The sequence below is a fragment of the Oncorhynchus tshawytscha genome, linkage group LG01 (genome assembly GCF_018296145.1).
Source record: "Oncorhynchus tshawytscha isolate Ot180627B linkage group LG01, Otsh_v2.0, whole genome shotgun sequence".
Lineage (NCBI taxonomy): Eukaryota > Metazoa > Chordata > Actinopteri > Salmoniformes > Salmonidae > Oncorhynchus > Oncorhynchus tshawytscha.
The window spans coordinates 4,217,541-4,236,983 of record NC_056429.1 but is presented as its reverse complement, the minus strand read 5'-3'; the positions used below and the strand labels follow the sequence as shown (position 1 = coordinate 4,236,983).

At 47.2% G+C, this 19,443-nt stretch overlaps 1 protein-coding gene across 9 annotated transcripts in view; it reads left to right on the top strand.

The window, feature by feature from the left end:
• cracr2b (calcium release activated channel regulator 2B) overlaps window positions 1–19,443 on the top strand; it is a 44,217-nt gene that overhangs the window by 23,200 nt on the left and 1,574 nt on the right. For all 9 annotated transcript variants that reach the window (XM_042319845.1, XM_042319724.1, XM_042319761.1 and 6 more), the window contains 7 exons: window positions 5,519–5,598; window positions 5,794–5,923; window positions 6,127–6,259; window positions 8,422–8,503; window positions 11,822–11,936; window positions 12,348–12,455; window positions 19,115–19,191. In XM_042319845.1, the coding sequence (XP_042175779.1) occupies window positions 5,519–5,598; window positions 5,794–5,923; window positions 6,127–6,259; window positions 8,422–8,503; window positions 11,822–11,936; window positions 12,348–12,455; window positions 19,115–19,191 (725 nt within the window). The remainder of the gene's footprint in view (window positions 1–5,518; window positions 5,599–5,793; window positions 5,924–6,126; window positions 6,260–8,421; window positions 8,504–11,821; window positions 11,937–12,347; window positions 12,456–19,114; window positions 19,192–19,443) is intronic.

The window sequence follows — 19,443 nt, the reverse complement described above, 5'->3', positions numbered from 1 at the left end:
CTACTGAACCATGCTAGTTCTCCCTGGACACGCCCCTACTGAACCATGCTAGTTCTCCCTGGACACACCCCTACTACCCCTACTGAACCATGCTAGTTCTCCCTGGACACACCCCTACTGAACCATGCTAGTTCTCTCTGGACACGCCCCTATTGAACCATGCTAGTTCTCCCTGGACACACCCCTACTACCACTACTGAACCATGCTAGTTCTCCCTGGACACCCTCCTACTACCCCTACTGAACTATGCTAGTTCTCCCTGGACACACCCCTACTGAACCATGCTAGTTCTCCCTGGACACTCCCCTACTGAACCATGCTAGTTCTCCCTGGACACGCCCCTACTGAACCATGCTAGTTCTCCCTGGACACGCCCCTACTACCCCAACTGAACCATGCTAGTTCTCCTGGACACACCCCTACTACCACTACTAAACCATGCTAGTTCTCCTGGACACACCCCTACTACCCCTACTGAACCATGCTAGTTCTCCCTGGACACACCCCTACTACCCCCTAATGAACCATGTTAGTTCTCCCTGGACACACCCCTACTGAACCATGTTAGTTCTCCCTGGACACACCCCTACTGAACCATGTTAGTTCTCCCTGGACACACCCCTACTACCCCTACTGAACCATGTTAGTTCTCCCTGGACACACCCCTACTGAACCATGCTAGTTCTCCCTGGACACACCCCCACTGAACCATGCCAGTTCTCCCTGGACACGCCCCTACTGAACCATGCTAGTTCTCCCTGGACACACCCCTACTGAACCATGTTAGTTCTCCCTGGACACACCCCTACTACCCCTACTGAACCATGCTAGTTCTCCCTGGACACACCCCTACTGAACCATGCTAGTTCTCCCTGGACACACCCTACTACCACTACTGAACCATGCTAGTTCTCCCTGGACACCCCCTACTACCCCTACTGAACCATGCTAGTTCTCTCTGGACACGCCCCTACTGAACCATGCTAGTTCTCCCTGGACACACCCCTACTACCACTACTGAACCATGCTAGTTCTCCCTGGACACCCCCTACTACCCCTACTGAACTATGCTAGTTCTCCCTGGACACGCCCCTACTGAATCATGCTAGTTCTACCTGGACACGCCCCTACTGAACCATGCTAGTTCTCCCTGGACACACCCCTACTACCCCTACTGAACCATGCTAGTTCTCCCTGGACACACCCCTACTGAACCATGCTAGTTCTCCCTGGACCCACCCCTACTACCCCCTACTGAACCATGTTAGTTCTCCCTGGTCACGCCCCTACTACCCCTACTGAACCATGTTAGTTCTCCCTGGACACACCCCTACTACCACTACTGATCCATGTTAGTTCTCCCTGGACACACCCCTACTACCACTACTGATCCATGCTAGTTCTCCCTGGACACACCCCCACTACCCCCTACTGAACCATGTTAGTTCTCCCTGGACACACCCCTACTGAACCACGCTAGTTCTCCCTGGACACACCCCTACTGAACCATGTTAGTTCTCCCTGGACACGCCCCCACTACCCCTCTCTGAACCATGTTCATTCTCCCTGGACACACCCCTACTACCCCCTACTGAACCATGTTAGTTGTCCCTGGACACACCCCTACTGAACCATGTTAGTTCTCCCTGGACACACCCCTACTACCCCTACTGAACCATGTTAGTTGTCCCTGGACACACCCCTAATGAACCATGTCAGTTCTCCCTGGACACACCCCTACTGAACCATGTTAGTTCTCCCTGGACACACCCCTACTGAACCATGTTAGTTCTCCCTGGACACACCCCTACTACCCCTACTGAACCATGTTAGTTCTCCCTGGACACACCCCTACTGAAACATGCTAGTTCTCCCTGGACACACCCCCACTGAACCATGCCAGTTCTCCCTGGACACGCCCCTACTGAACCATGCTAGTTCTCCCTGGACACACCCCTACTACCCCTACTGAACCATGCTAGTTCTCCCTGGACACACCCCTACTGAACCATGCTAGTTCTCCCTGGACACACCCTACTACCACTACTGAACCATGCTAGTTCTCCCTGGACACCCCCTACTACCCCTACTGAACCATGCTAGTTCTCTCTGGACACGCCCCTACTGAACCATGCTAGTTCTCCCTGGACACACCCCTACTACCACTACTGAACCATGCTAGTTCTCCCTGGACACCCCCTACTACCCCTACTGAACTATGCTAGTTCTCCCTGGACACGCCCCTACTGAACCATGCTAGTTCTCCCTGGACACGCCCCTACTGAACCATGCTAGTTCTCCCTGGACACACCCCTACTACCCCTACTGAACCATGCTAGTTCTCCCTGGACACACCCCTACTGAACCATGCTAGTTCTCCCTGGACCCACCCCTACTACCCCCTACTGAACCATGTTAGTTCTCCCTGGACACACCCCTACTACCACTACTGATCCATGCTAGTTCTCCCTGGACACACCCCCACTACCCCCTACTGAACCATGTTAGTTCTCCCTGGACACACCCCTACTGAACCACGCTAGTTCTCCCTGGACACACCCCTACTGAACCATGTTAGTTCTCCCTGGACACACCCCTACTGAACCACGCTAGTTCTCCCTGGACACACCCCTACTGAACCATGTTAGTTCTCCCTGGACACGCCCCCACTACCCCCTCTCTGAACCATGTTCATTCTCCCTGGACACACCCCTACTGAACCACGCTAGTTCTCCCTGGACACACCCCTACTGAACCATGTTAGTTCTCCCTGGACACACCCCTACTGAACCATGTTACTTCTCCCTGGACACACCCCTACTACCCCCTACTGAACCATGTTAGTTGTCCCTGGACACACCCCTAATGAACCATGTCAGTTCTCCCTGGACACACCCCCACTACCCCTACTGAACCATGTTAGTTCTCCCTGGACACACCCCTACTGAACCATGTTAGTTCTCCCTGGACACACCCCTACTGAACCATGCTAGTTCTTCCTGGACACGCCCCTACTACCGCTACTGAACCATGCTAGTTCTCCCTGGACACACCCCTACTACCCCTACTGAACCATGTTAGTTCTCCCTGGACACACCCCCACTACCCCCTACTGAACCATGCTAGTTCTCCCTGGACACACCCCCACTACCCCCTACTGAACCATGCTAGTTCTCCCTGGACACACCCCTGCTACCCCTACTGAACCATATTAGTTATCCCTGGACACACCCCCACTACCCCCTACTGAACCATGCTAGTTCTCCCTGGACACACCCCTGCTACCCCTACTGAACCATATTAGTTATCCCTGGACACACCCCCACTACCCCTACTGAACCATGCTAGTTCTCCCTGGACACACCCCTGCTACCCCTACTGAACCATATTAGTTATCCCTGGACACACTCCTACTACCCCTACTGAACCACGCTACTTCTTCCTTGGCACGCCCCTACTGAACCATGCTAGTTCTCCCTGGACACACCCCTACTGAACCATGCTAGTTCTCCCTGGACACACCCCTACTGAACCGTTCTAGTTCTCCCTGGGCACACCCCTACTGAACCATGCTAGTTCTCCCTGGGCACACCCCTACTGAACCATTCCAGTTCTCCCTGGACACGCCCCTACTGAACCATATTAGTTCTCCCTGGACACACCCCTACTGAACCGTGCTAGTTCTCCCTGGACACACCCCTACTGAACCATGCTAGTTCTCCCTGGACACGCCCCTACTGAACCATGCTAGTTCTCCCTGGACACACCCTTACTGAACCATGCTAGTTCTCCCTGGACACACCCCTACTGAACCATGTTAGTTCTCCCTGGACACACCCCTACTGAACCATGCTAGTTCTCCCTGGACACACCCCTACTGAACCATGCTAGTTCTCCCTGGACACACCCCTACTGAACCATGTTAGTTCTCCCTGGACACACCCCTACTGAAGCACACTAGTTCTCCCTGGACACACCCCTACTGAACTATGCCTATGGTTTGTAGATGGCATTTCTAGTACTGGGTAATATTTGTAACTGTGATGATATTTCAGAGTCACTGTTTTTTGGAGTATGTTTTGAGAGAGGCTGTGAGCAAAACAAGGCCTGGAGATCTTCCTTGGTCAGATCACGTTACATTGGAAAAGAAAAACTTCTGGGCCATGATGAATGTTAATGTTGTGTGGCGAAGGAACAGACTGGTACCTCCAAGTCTGTTTCAACGCAATGGGAATCGCTGTTTCTGAGGTAAACGGCATCGCTGTTTCTGAGGTAAACGGCATCGCTGTTTCTGAGGTAAACGGCATCGCTGTTTCTGAGGTAAACGGCATTTTATAGATTTTTGTTGTTGTTGTTGAGTTTGAGTATTTTTTTTGAAACTGTTATTTTGAAGGTGAGAAATATGCATCCCATAATACTGTATCTTTAATGGTCTGTAGATTCCAAGGTAGCACTTTTCATCTTTCTTGATCAAACGTTTTTGTTATTTTTAATTTAATAAAAGGAACAAAGTATTGAAAACAATGGAGGGGACGGGAGGGGAGGGGAGGGGAGTAGACGGGAGGGGAGTGGACGGGAGGGGAGGGGAGTGGACGGGAGGGGAGGGGAGTGGAGTGGACGGGAGGGGAGTGGACGGGAGGGGAGTGGACGGGAGTGGACGGGAGGGGAGTGGAGGGGAGTGGAGGGGACGGGAGGGGACGGGACGGGAGGGGAGTGGAGGGGAGGGGAGGGGAGTGGAGGGGAGTGGAGTGGAGTGGACGGGAGGGGACTGGAGGGGACTGGAGGGGACGGGAGGGGAGGGGACGGGAGTGGAGGGGAGTGGAGGGGAGGGTACGGGAGGGGAGGGGAGTGGAGTGGACGGGAGGGGAGTGGACGGGAGGGGAGTGGACGGGAGTGGAGGGGAGGGAGGGGACGGGAGGGGAGTGGACGGGAGTGGACGGGAGGGGAGTGGACGGGGGGGAGTGGAGGGGACGGGACGGGAGGGGAGTGGAGGGGAGTGGAGTGGAGTTGAGGGGACTGGAGGGGACTGGAGGGGACGGGAGGGGAGGGGAGGGGACGGGAGTGGAGGGGAGTGGAGGGGAGGGTACGGGAGTGGAGGGGAGGGTACGGGAGGTGACGGGAGGGGACGGGAAGGGAGGGGACATTTTCCTAGTGCAAAAGCAATGTGCAAAAAAAAAAAGATCCTTAACCTCATTGTAATCTAGCAGTGTGATTTTCATTTGAAACATGCGATATTGACGAGACGATTATTTAACTAGAGTTTAGTAAACTGAGTTGACGGTAATTGTTGCACTTTACACAATGCTTTTACGCAATTAAAAAATTTACTTGAGAACTCCATAAAATGAAATATCTGTGTATTTACCTGTTATCTATTTTGTAAACATGTTCATGTGTTGATATTTAATGTCTTTTTCACCAAATAAATGTTGTTAAATCACCATTTGGGTGCCCGAATAAACAACACCTATATCCATTTTTGTTTTTTCATTCTGGTTTCTCTGCCATCATGTTCAGCCTCCTAATGTCAGGAAGCCTCTGCGGAAGAAAGGCTCAGTGATAGGGAACTACATACTGCAAGACAAGCCAATCGAAAGGTTTGTTTCATCCATGATTCGGCCACTAAACCGTACGCTATGCTGCAGCGTTAGTCTATTTTTAATGAGGTTTTAAGATGCAACTAACAGTTATAATAACTAAAGTTATTAAGTTATTATGACTGTTATAGTAACTATAGTAACTAATTGACCTATAAGGAAGTAACTAATGTTCTGTCCCGTTGACTTACAAAGACAGCTGAGCTCTTTCAGCCAATCAGAGCTGGAGCTGGCTTCAGATGGGATACCATTTAACTCGTCCAAGAGAAGACGGGCATTCAGAGAACACAGCTGTGACGATAATGGACGGACTGAAGCAATACAGGTACTGTGGACTCTTCAAGTGGAATCACCTTTCAGAGAGAGCGAGAGCGAGAGATATATGCAAATATAGGACATTTGCAGGACATTTGCATTCTGTAAAACCACGATGGAAGGTCTGGGACATACTTGCGTTACGACTGAGAATTTAGACAGACCAACTGAATAATGTCGCATACCCCCCCCCATCTGCTCCTTCCTCTACAGGCCAGACTGACCAGCACCCACCCCCAGAGGGTATTCAAGGTGGTGTTTTTGGGGAACTCTGGAGTGGGCAAAAGCTCCTTCATCAACCACTACTGCAATGGACACTTCCCCAACACACTGGGTGCTACTGTGGGTAAGAGAGTTAGACCCAATAACACACTGGGTGCTACTGTGGGTAAGAGAGTTAGACCCAATAACACACTGGGTGCTACTGTGGGTAAGAGAGTTAGACCCAATAACACACTGGGTGCTACTGTGGGTAAGAGAGTTAGACCCAATAACACACTGGGTACTACTGTGGGTAAGAGAGTTAGACCCAATAACACACTGGGTACTACTGTGGGTAAGAGAGTTAGACCCAATAACACACTGCGTACTACTGTGGGTAAGAGCGTTAGACCCAATAACACACTGGGTACTACTGTGGGTAAGAGAGTTAGACCCAATAACACACTGGGTACTACTGTGGGTAAGAGAGTTAGACCCAATAACAAACTGGGTACTACTGTGGGTAAGAGCGTTAGACCCAATAACACACTGGGTACTACTGTGGGTAAGAGAGTTAGACCCAATAACACACTGGGTACTACTGTGGATAAGAGAGTTAGACCCAATAACACACTGGGTACTGCTGTGGGTAAGAAAGTGGTCATGTCCAAAATCTGTCTCGCTTACTACATACTATTTATAGCATACTCTTCAGTAATGATGTATGCAGTAAGCAACAAATATCAACATACTAGACTCACTAATATTGAGAGTGTGTTGTTGCCACCATTCCTTCATTTCGGTACAGCACGTTCCCCTCAGCCGATTATCAGCTGTTGTCGAAGATGATTCGCTTCCTCAATATCATGCAGAGAAATGTACTAGATGAAAAGCTGGAATGATTACGACATCCGGGAATTTAAAGCATAAAACAATTTAGAGGTAGTGGACAACATGGGGAATTGGGGAGGGATTGGACTACGTGGGGAATAGGGGAGGGAGTGGACTACATGGGGAATAGGGGAGGGAGTGGACTACATGGGGGATAGGGGAGGGAGTGGACTACATGGGGAATAGGGGAGGGAGTGGACTACATGGGGGATAGGGGAGGGAGTGGACTACATGGGGGATAGGGGAGGGAGTGGACTACATGGGTAATAGGGGAGGGAGTGGACTACATGGGGAATAGGGGAGGGAGTGGACTACATGGGGAATAGGGGAGGGAGTGGACTACATGGGAAATAGGGGAGGGAGTAGACTACATGGAGAATAGGGGATACTTATTTTCCACCATAATTTCCAAATAAATTCATTAAAAATCCTACAATGTGATTTTCTGGACATTTCTTCCTCATTTGATCTGTCATAGTTGAAGGGTCCCTATGATGAATATTACAGGCCTCTCTGTATATAGTGGTCTGTGTGTATATAGTGGTTTGTGTGTGTATAATGTTATGTGTGTATATAGTGGTCTGTGTGTATATAGTGGTCTGTGTGTATATAGTGGTCTGTGTGTATTTAGTGGTCTGTGTGTATATAGTGGTCTGTGTGTATTTAGTGGTCTGTGTGTATATAGTGGTCTGTGTGTATATAGTGGTTTGTGTGTGTATTTAGTGGTCTGTGTGTATTTAGTGGTCTGTGTGTATATAGTGGTTTGTGTGTATATAGTGGTATGTGTGTAAATAGTGGTCTGTGTGTATATAGTGGTCTGTGTGTATATAGTGGTCTGTGTGTATATAGTGGTCTGTGTGTATATAGTGGTCTGTGTGTATTTAGTGGTCTGTGTGTATATTGTGGTCTGTGTGTATATAGTGGTTTGTGTGTATATAGTGGTTTGTGTGTGTATAATGTTATGTGTGTATATAGTGGTCTGTGTGTATATAGTGGTCTGTGTGTATATAGTGGTCTGTGTGTGTATTTAGTGGTCTGTGTGTATATAGTGGTCTGTGTGTATTTAGTGGTCTGTGTGTATTTAGTGGTCTGTGTGTATATTGTGGTCTGTGTGTATATTGTGGTTTGTGTGTATATAGTGGTTTGTGTGTGTATAATGTTATGTGTGTATATAGTGGTCTGTGTGTGTATAGTGGTCTGTGTGTGTATAGTGGTCTGTGTGTGTATAGTGGTCTGTGTGTGTATATAGTGGTTTGTGTGTGTGTATAGTGGTCTGTGTGTGTATAGTGGTCTGTGTGTATATAGTGGTCTGTGTGTGTGTATAGTGGTCTGTGTGTGTATAGTGGTCTGTGTGTGTATAGTGGTCTGTGTGTGTATAGTGGTCTGTCTGTATAATGGTCTGTGTGTTAACTGCAGGTGTCGACTTCCAGATGCGTGCTGTGACACTGGGCTCCACCACCATCGCTCTTCAGCTCTGGGATACTGCAGGACAGGAGAGGTTTGTGTGTGTGTGTGTGTGTGTGTGTGTGTGTGTGTCAGTGGAGGCTCCTCTGAGGAGGAAGGGGAGGACAATCTTCCTCAGTGAATTTCAGAAAAATAAATTATGTGAAACCAAAAGTTATCTTATTTAGATACAACTATAGTAAATATATTCACCTGACCAAATAATTCATTAAAACCCTGTTTTTGCAAACAAGGTCTACAGTAGCCTCAACAGCACTCTGTAGGGTAGCACCATGGTGTAGCCGGAGGACAGCTAGCTTCCGTCCTCCTCTGGGTACATTGACTTCAATACAAAACCTAGAAGGCTCATGGTTCTCACCCCGTTCCATAGACTTACACTGTAATTATGACAACTTCATGGAGGATGTCCTCCAACCTATCAGAGATCTTGCAGCCTGAGCTGACATGTTGTCCACCCAATCAAAGGATCAGATAATGAATCTAGTACTGAAAGCATAAGCTACAGCTAGCTAGCACTGCAGTGCATAACATGTGGTGAGTAGTTGACGCAACGAGAGAGAGAGACAATAGTTGAACAGTTTTGAAGAAATTAATTTATTCAAAAAATAAAAGAGAACGAGAGAGAGAGCTATATTTCGTTGTGTATATCTTTTTCACTTTTACTTACTTAGCTAGCGAATGCAGCTAGCTAGTTTATCCTACTCAAACACCCGGCTAAAACAGAGAGGGATGCTATGTTAGCTAGCGGGCTATGGCTATCAAACAGAGAGGGATGCTATGTTAGCTAGTGGGCTAAGGCTATCAAACAGAGAGGGATGCTATGTTAGCTAGCGGGCTAAGGCTATCAAACAGAGAGGGATGCTATGTTAGCTAGCGGGCTAAGGCTATCAAACAGAGAGGGATGCTATGTCGAGTCGCAATTTAACGGCTCGGACACGAGACATATGTGGCAGGGTCTACAGGAAATCACGGACTACAAAAACAGCCACGTCACTGATACCGACGTCACTCTTCCAGACAAACTAAACACCTTCTTTGCCCACTTTGAGGATAGTACAGTGCCACCGTCGCGGCCCGCTAACAAGGACTGCCCCTGCCCCCCTCTCCTTCTCCGTGGCTGACGTGAGTAAAACATTTAAACATGTTAACTCTCGCAAGTCTGCCAGCCCGGACAGCATCCCTAGCTGCATTCCTCAGAGCAGACCAGCTGGCTGGTGTGTTTACGGACATATTCAATCACTCCCTATCCCAGTCTGTTGTCCCTTCAAGATTGCTACCATTGTTCCTGTACCCAAGAAGGCAAAGATAACTGAACTAAATGGTGTGTGTGCTCAGCCCCCTCCTGTACTCCCTGTTCACCTACGACTGCGTGGCCATGCACGCCTCCAACTCAATCATCACATTTGCAGATGACACAACAGTAGTGGGCTTGATTACCAACAACGATGAGACAGCCTACAGGGAGGAGGTGAGGGCCAGGAAAACAACCTCAGACTCAATGTCAACAAAACAAAGGAGATGATTGTGGACTTCAGGAAACAGCAGAGGGAGCAGCCCCCCATCCACATCGACGGGACAGTTGTGGAGAAGTTGGAGAGTTTTAAGCTCCTGGGCGTACACATCACAGACAGACTGATATGGTCCACCCACACAGAAAGCGTGGTGAAGAAGGCGCAACAGCGTGGCCTGGTATGGCAGCTGCACCGCCCTCAACCGCAAGGCTCTCCAGAGGGTGGTGCGATCTGCACAACACATTCACCCGGGTAAACCTTCCCTCCAGGACACCTACAGCACCCGATGTCACGGAAAGGCCAAAAAGGACAACAACCACCCGAGCCACTGCCCTTTCACACCACTACCATCCAGAAGACGAGGTCAGTACAGGTGCATCAAAGCTGGGGCCGAGAGATTGAAAAACAGCTTCTATCTCAAGGCCATCAGACTGCTAAAAAGCCATCACTAACTCAGAGAGGCTGCTGCCTACATGGAGACCCAATCACTGGACACTTTAATAAATGGATCACTAGTCACATTAAACAACGCCACTTTAAATAATTCCACTTTAATCATGTTTACATATCTTACATTACTCATCTCTTATGTATATACTGCATTTTATACCATCTACTGCACCTTGCCTATGTCGCTCGGCCGTCGCTAATCCATATACTGATATATGCGTATTTTCATTCATCCCTTTAGATTTGTGTGTATCAGGTAGTTGTTGGGGAATCGTTAGATTACTTGTTAGATATTGCTGCACTGTCGGAACTAGACGCACAAGCATTTCGCTACACTCGCATCTGCTAACCATGTGTATGTGACCAATAAAATGTGATTTTATTTGTTAGCTAGCTGGCTCTGACTATCCTACACTGGAACTCTTCCAAGTCAAGGTAAGGTTTTGGTTTTATTAATTTATTGCCAGTGTAACTGCTAAACTGCTTACTGACTGTACTGCATGGTTGTAGCGGGTTTACCAATGCGGTAGTTCTATTATCCATGGTGACTATGACGTTACTTTAGCTAATATGGTGACGATGACGTAGGCTGTGTGTAGCGGTTATGATATGAAGGTTTTGATGCCTGGCCACAGACAGCTGATGCGTTTGTGCATTGAAGTCCACAAGCGAAGCGGAAAAAGGTGAGAGGAGGGGAGCGCGTAGATGCGAGAAGTAATTATATAATGATTAAAGGGATCATGCTGTTTGTATGTGGCTGCTATGAAAATGAACTGTGTTTGCGTGTGATCAGGGGGTGTATTCATTCCGCCTATTCTGTTGAAAAACATTTCTCAAATGGAACAAAACGGGGATAAACATACCTGAATTTGTCCAATAGAAACGCTCGTTTGCAACTGTTGGACTAATGATTACACCCTAGATCAGCTAGATGCAGGTAAGAGTGTCCAAGTTGGTATTGAATGTGTCACTGTCTGTCACCTTGATTACTAATATGTCTGTCGGCCTGTGTGCACCTACGTTGTAAACTTTCATTCATATAATAGGTTGTAGCAACGTCATGATGGGTACAGGGAAAATGTTAGTATCATGTAGTAGCCTAAACCTATCACTGTTACATTGACCTGTGTGAATGGAATATGAATGAGAGTCATCCAATATGCTCTAATACAAATAATGCTTATGAAATATACTAATCCTCCCTCATCTTAAATGGCACCAACCGCCACTGGTCTGTGTCTGTGTGTGTGTGTGTGTCTGTGTGTGTGTGTCTGTGTGTCTGTGTCTGTGTGTGTGTGTGTGTCTGTGTGTGTGTGTCTGTGTGTGTCTGTGTGTGTCTGTGTGTGTTTGTGTGTAGTCATTTTGTCCTGTTTCTTTTCTTCATGTCCAAGGTTCCGCAGCATTACCCAGCAGTACTATCGCAAGGCTGATGGAATCCTCACCATGTATGACATCACTGACTCCGCCTCCTTCTCCGCGGTCAGAGGGTGGATGGACCTTGTGCAGGTGAGTGAATGGACAGGTGAAGGGCAAATAAATTATTGCAGTTTTTTGCATACAACACCATCACGTGACAGGCTGTTGGGTAATATGAATTTGCATACAACCCCATCATGTGACAGGCTGTTGGGAAATATGAATTTGCATACAACCCTATCATGTGACAGGCCGTTGGGTAAAATGAGTTTCATGTTAATTATATAATATGTCTGATAGTAACATGTTAATTATATAATATGCCTATTATAGTAACATGTTAATTATATAATATGTCTATGATAGTAACATGTTAATTATATAATATGTCTATGATAGTAACATGTTAATTATATAATATGTCTATGATAGTAACATGTTAATTATATATTAATTATTACATATTATGTCTGGTAGTAACCTGCTCCTCTTCTGTACTAGGAAAGGATGTCTGAGGGGGCGGTCCTGATGCTGCTGGGAAACAAAATGGACTTATCAGAAGATCAGAAGAGGGAGGTTACCACCAGAGAGGGACAGCGATTGGCTGAGGTAAGATTATATCCTGATGACTGATGAGTCTTCAGGACTTCTAATTGCTGAGGTTGTTTTTACTACTATGTGCACCTAAACTCAGCGAAAAAAGAAACACCCCTTTTTCAGGACCCTGAGGAGAAAGAGGTCAAGAGGTCAGTCAGTAGCTCCATAAGCAAAGTCATCAACAACAGGGTCGGGGTCAATTGGAAAGCTCATCGTCAACTCAGTCCATTTGAAAAGTATCGGAATTACAGTTTACTTCCTTCGTTGAAATAGAACGAACCCCGAACCCTGGTCAGTGATAAACTCAGATAAACTCTTTTCAGGACCCTGTCTTTCAAAGATAATTAGTACAAATCAAAATAACTTAACAGATCTTCATTGTAAAAGGTTTAAACACTGTTTCCCTGCTTCTTCAATGAACCATAAACAATTAATGAACATGCACCTGTGGAACGGTCGTTAAGACACTAACAGCTTACAGACAGTAGGCAATTAAGGTCACAGTTATGAAAACTTAGGACACTAAAGAGGCCTTTCTACTGACTCTGAAAAACGCCAAAGGAAAGATGCCCAGGGTCCCTACTAATCTGCGTGAATGTGCCTTAGGCATGCTGCAAGGAGGCATGAGGACTGCAGATGTGGCCAGGTCAATGAATTACAATGTCTGCACTGTGAGATGCCTAAGACAGCACTACACGGAGACAGGACAGACTGCTGATCGTCCTCGCAGTGGCAGACCACGTGTAACAACACCTGCACAGGATCGGTACATCCGAACATCACACCTGCGGGACAGGTACAGGATGGCAACAACAACTGCCCAAGTTACACCAGGAACGCACAATCCCTCCATCAGTGCTCAGACTGTCTGCAATAGGCTGATAGAGGCTGGACTGAGGGCTTGTAGGCCTGTTGTAAGGCAGGTCCTCACCAGACATCACCGGTAACAACTTTGCCTATGGACACAAACCCATCGTCACTGGACCAGACAGGACTGGCAAAAAGTGCTCTTCACTGACGAGTCGCGGTTTTGTCGAACCAGGGGTGATGGTCGGATTCGTGTTTATCATTTCGAAGGAATGAGCGTTACACTGAGGCCTGTACTCTGGAGCGGGATCGATTTGGAGGTGGAGGGTCCGTCATGGTCTGCGGCGCTGTGTCACAGCATCATCGGACTGAGCTTGTTGTCATTGCAGGCAATCTCAACGCTGTGCATTACAGGGAAGACATCCTCCTCCCTCATGTGGTACCCTTCCTGCAGGCTCATCCCGACATGACCCTCCAGCATGACAATGCCACCAGCCATACTGCTTGTTTTGTGCGTGATTTCCCCCAAGACAGGAATGTCAGTGTTCTGTCATGGCCAGCGAAGAGCCCGAATCTCAATCCATTGAGCACGTCTGGGACCTGTTGGATCGAAGGGTGAGGGCTAGGGCCATTCCCCCCAGAAATGTCCGGGGAAACTTGCAAGTGCCTTGGTGGAAGAGTGGGGTAACATCTCACAGCAAGAATTGGCAAATCTGGTGCAGTCCATGAGGAGGAGATGCACTGCAGTACTTAATGCAGCTGGTGGCCACAACAAATACCGACTGGTACTTTTGATTTTGACACCCCCTTTGTTCAGGGACACATTATACCATTTATGTTAGTCACATGTCTGTGGAACTTGTTCAGTTTATGTCTCAGTTGTTGAATCTTGTTCATACAAATATTTACACATGTTAAGTTTGCTGAAAATAAATGCAGTTGACAGTGAGAGGACTTTTCTTTTTTTGCTGAGTTTATATTTAGATTGGTTTACTACAATGTAACTACTATGCACTTCTATATTTAGTTTAGTTTACTACTTGTACTACTATAACTACTGTGTACTTCTATATTTCGTTTACTACGTGTACTACTATAAATACTGTGTACTTCTATATTTAGTTTAGTTTACTACGTGTACTACTATAACTACTGTGTACTTCTATATTTCGTTTACTACGTGTACTACTATAAATACTGTGTACTTCTATATTTAGTTTAGTATGTGTACAACTATAACTACTGTGTACTTCTATATTTAGTTTAGTTTACTACGTGTACTACTATAACTACTGTGTACTTCTATATTTCATTTACTACGTGTACTACTATAAATACTGTGTACTTCTATATTTAGTTTAGTATGTGTACAACTATAACTACTGTGTACTTCTATATTTAGTTTAGTTTACTACGTGTACTACTATAACTACTGTGTACTTCTATATTTCGTTTACTACGTGTACTACTATAAATACTGTGTACTTCTATATTTAGTTTAGTATGTGTACAACTATAACTACTGTGTACTTCTATATTTAGTTTAGTATACTACGTGTACTACTATAACTACTGTGTACTTCTATATTTCGTTTACTACGTGTACTACTATAAATACTGTGTACTTCTATATTTAGTTTAGTATGTGTACAACTATAACTACTGTGTACTTCTATATTTCGTTTACTACGTGTACTACTATAAATACTGTGTACTTCTATATTTAGTTTAGTATGTGTACAACTATAACTACTGTGTACTTCTATATTTAGTTTAGTATGTGTACAACTATAACTACTGTGTACTTCTATATTTAGTTTACTATGTGTACAACTATAACTACTGTGTACTTCTATATTCAGTTTAGTTTACTATGTGTACAACTATAACTACTGTGTACTTATATATTCAGTTTAGTTTACTATGTGTACAACTAACTACTGTGCACTTCTATATTTAGTTTAGTATGTTTACTACTATAACTACTCTGTACTTCTATATTTAATTGAGTTTAGTATGTGTATTACTATAACTACTGTGTACTTCTATATTCAGTTTAGTTTACTATGTGTACTACTATGTACTTTATTTTTAGTGTACTGTGTACTTTGTTTCATTTAGTGTACTGTGTACTGTGTACTTTACGTTTAGTTTAGTGTACTGTGTACTTTGTTTCGTTTAGTGTACTGTGTACTTTGTTTCGTTTAGTGTACTGTGTACGTTTAGTTTAGTGTACTTTGTTTCGTTTAGTGTACTGTGTACTTTACGTTTAGTTTAGTGTACTGTGTACTTTGTTTAGTTTAGTGTACTGTGTAACTACTATTTACTCCCATGTTTAGTAATGTCAGGTAGTTCAGTCTAAATATGTCTTTTGAAATGTCTAACATTCTGTGTCCTGTTGTGTGGTGTAGTGTGGCGTGAGGTCCTGTTGTGTGGTGTAGTGTGGCGTGAGGTCCTGTTGTGTGGTGTAGTGTGGCGTGAGGTCCTGTTGTGTGGTGTAGTGTGGCGTGAGGTGATGTTGTGTGGTGTAGTGTGATGTTGTGTGGTGTAGTGTGATGTTGTGTGGCGTGAGGTGATGTGAGGTGATGTGGTGTGGTGTAGTGTGGTGTGAGGTGATGTTGTGTGGTGTAGTGTGGTGTGAGGTGATGTAGTGTATTGTGGCGTGAGTTGATGTTGTATGGTGTAGTGTGGTGTGAGGTGATGTTGTGAGGTGATGTTGTGTGGTGTGGTGTAGTGTGGCTTGAGGTGGTGTGGTGTGGTGTGGTGTAGTGTGGCGTGAGGTGGTGTGGTGTGAGGTGATGTTGTGTGGTGTAGTGTGGTGTGAGGTGATGTTGTGTGGTGTATTGTGGCGTGAGTTGATGTTGTATGGTGTAGTGTGGTGTGATGTGATGTTGTGTAGTGTGGCGTGATGTAGTTTGGTGTAGTGTGGCGTGAAGTGATGTTGTGTGGTGTAGTGTGGCGTGAAGTGATGTTGTGTGGTGTGGTGTGGCGTGAGGTGATGTTGTGTGGTGTGAGGTGATGTTGTGTGGTCTAGTGTGGTGTGAGGTGATGTGGTGTAGTGTGGCGTGAGGTGATGTGGCGTGGTGTAGTGTGGCGTGAGGTGGTGTGGTGTAAGTGCGGCGTGAGATGATGTAGTGTGGCGTGAGGTTGTGTGGTGTAAGTGTGGCCTGAGGTGATGTTGTGTAGTGTGATGTAGTTTGGTGTAGTGTGGCGTGAAGTGATGTAGTTTGGTGTAGTGTGGCGTGAAGTGATGTTTTGTGGTGTAGTGTGGCGTGAGGTGATGTTGTGTAGTGTGGCGTGATGTTGTGTGGTCTAGTGTGGCGTGAGGTGATGTAGTGTGGTGTGAGGTGATGTGGTGTGGTGTAGTGTGGCGTGAGGTGATGTGGTGTGGTGTGGCGTGAGGTGGTGTGGTGTAGTGTGGTGTGAGGTGATGTGGTGTGGTGTAGTGTGGCGTGAGGTGATGTGGTGTGGTGTGGCGTGATGTTGTGTGGTGTAGTGTGGCGTGAGGTTATGTAGTGTGGCGTGAGGTTATGTAGTGTGGCGTGAGGTGATGTGGTGTAGTGTGGCGTGAGGTGGTGTAGTGTGGCGTGATGTGGTGTAGTGTGGCGTAGTGTGGCGTGAGGTGATGTTGTGTGGTGTAGTGTGGCGTGAGGTGGTGTGGTGTGGCGTGAGGTGGTGTGGTGTAGTGTGGTGTGAGGTGATGTGGTGTGGTGTAGTGTGGCGTGAGGTGATGTGGTGTGGTGTAGTGTGGCTTGATGTGATGTGGTGTGGTGTAGTGTGGCGTGAGGTGATGTGGTGTGGTGTAGTGTGGCATGAGGTGATGTGGTGTAGTGTGGCGTGAGGTTGTGTAGTGTGGCGTGAGGTTGTGTAGTGTGGCGTGAGGTTGTGTAGTGTGGCGTGAGGTTGTGTAGTGTGGCATGAGGTTGTGTAGTGTGGCGTGAGGTGGTGTAGTGTGGCGTGAGGTGATGTAGTGTGGCGTGAGGTGATGTTGTGTGTTGTAGTGTGGCGTGAGGTGATGTGGTGTGGTGTAGTGTGGCGTGGGGTGATGTTGTGTGGTGTAGTGTGGCGTGAGGTGATGTAGTGTGGCGTGAGGTGATCTGGTGTGTTGTAGTGTGGCGTGAGGTGATGTGGTGTAGTCTAGTGTGGCGTGAGGTGATGTTGTGTGGTGTAGTGTGGCGTGAGGTGATGTGGTGTAGTGTGGCGTGAGGTGATGTTGTGTGGTGTAGTGTGGCGTGAGGTGATGTTGTGTGGTGTAGTGTGGCGTGAGGTGGTGTAGTGTGGCGTGAGGTGGTGTAGTGTGGCGTAAGGTGATGTGGTGTGGTGTAGTGTGGCATGAGGTGATGTAGTGTGGTGTGGCGTGAGGTGATGTGGTGTAGTGTGGCGTGGTGTGTTGTAGTGTGGCGTGAGGTATTGTGGTGTGAGGTGATGTGAGGTGGTGTGGTGTGGCGTGAGGTGATGTGGTGTGAGGTGATGTGAGATGATGTAGTGTGGCGTGAGGTGATGTGGTGTGGTCTAGTGTGGCGTGAGGTGATGTGAGATGATGTGGTGTGGTGTAGTGTGGCGTGAGGTGATGTAGTGTGGCGTGAGGTGATGTTGTGTAGTGTGGCGTGAGGTGGTGTGGTGTGGTGTGAGGTGATGTGAGATGATGTGGTGTGGTGTAGTGTGGCGTGAGGTGATGTAGTGTGGCGTGAGGTGGTGTAGTGTGGCGTGAGGTGATGTGAGATGATGTGGTGTGGTGTAGTGTGGCGTGAGGTGATGTAGTGTGGCGTGAGGTGGTGTAGTGTGGCGTGAGGTGGTGTAGTGTGGCGTGAGGTGATGTCGTGTGAGGTGATGTGGTGTAGTGTGTCGTGAGGTGGTGTGGTGTAGTGTGGCGTGAGGTGATGTGATGTGGTGTAGTGTGATGTGAGGTGATGTGGTGTGGTGTAGTGTGGCGTGAGGTGATGTGGTGTGGTGATGTGATGTGGTGTAGTGTGTCGTGAGGTGGTGTGGTGTAGTGTGGCGTGAGGTGATGTGGTGTGAGGTGATGTAGTGTGGCGTGAGTTGATGTGAGATGATGTGGTGTGGTGTAGTGTGGCGTGAGGTGATGTAGTGTGGCGTGAGGTGATGTAGTGTGGCGTGAGGTGATGTAGTGTGGCGTGAGGTGATGTTGTGTAGTGTGGCGTGAGGTGGTGTGGTGTGGTGTGAGGTGATGTGAGATGATGTGGTGTGGTATAGTGTGGCGTGAGGTGATGTAGTGTGGCGTGAGGTGATGTAGTGTGGCGTGAGGTGATGTAGTGTGGCGTGAGGTGATGTCGTGTGAGGTGATGTTGTGTGAGGTGATATTGTGTGAGGTGATGTGGTGTAGTGTGTCGTGAGGTGGTGTGGTGTAGTGTGGCGTGAGGTGATGTGATGTGGTGTAGTGTGATGTGAGGTGATGTGGTGTGGTGATGTGATGTGGTGTAGTGTGATGTGAGGTGATGTTGTGTGAGGTGATATTGTGTGAGGTGATGTGGTGTAGTGTGTCGTGAGGTGGTGTGGTGTAGTGTGGCGTGAGGTGATGTGGTGTGGTGATGTGATGTGGTGTAGTGTGATGTGAGGTGATGTTGTGTGAGGTGATATTGTGTGAGGTGATGTGGTGTAGTGTGTCGTGAGGTGATGTGGTGTAGTGTGGCGTGAGGTGATGTGATGTGGTGTAGTGTGGCGTGAGGTGGTGTGGTGGCGTGAGGTGATGTGGTGTGGTGGCGTGAGGTGATGTGGTGTGGTGGCGTGAGGTGATGTGGTGTGGTGGCGTGAGGTGATGTGGTGTGGTGTGGTGGCGTGAGGTGATGTGATGTGGTGTAGTGTGATGTGAGGTGATGTTGTGTCCTGTTGTGTTTTCTCTACAGCAGGACAATGCAGTGTTCTATGAGTGTAGTGCAAGGAGTGGATACAACATAGAGGAACTGATGACACAGCTGGCATGGTATGTAGGACATCATTACAGCTGGTATGGTATGTAACATAATCACAGCTGGTATGGTATGTAACATCATTACAGCTGGTACGGTATGTAGGACATCATTACAGCTGGTATGGTATGTAACATAATTACAGCTGGTATGGTATGTAACATCATTACAGCTGGTATGGTATGTAACATAATCACAGCTGGTATGGTATGTAACATCATTACAGCTGGTACGGTATGTAGGACATCATTACAGCTGGTATGGTA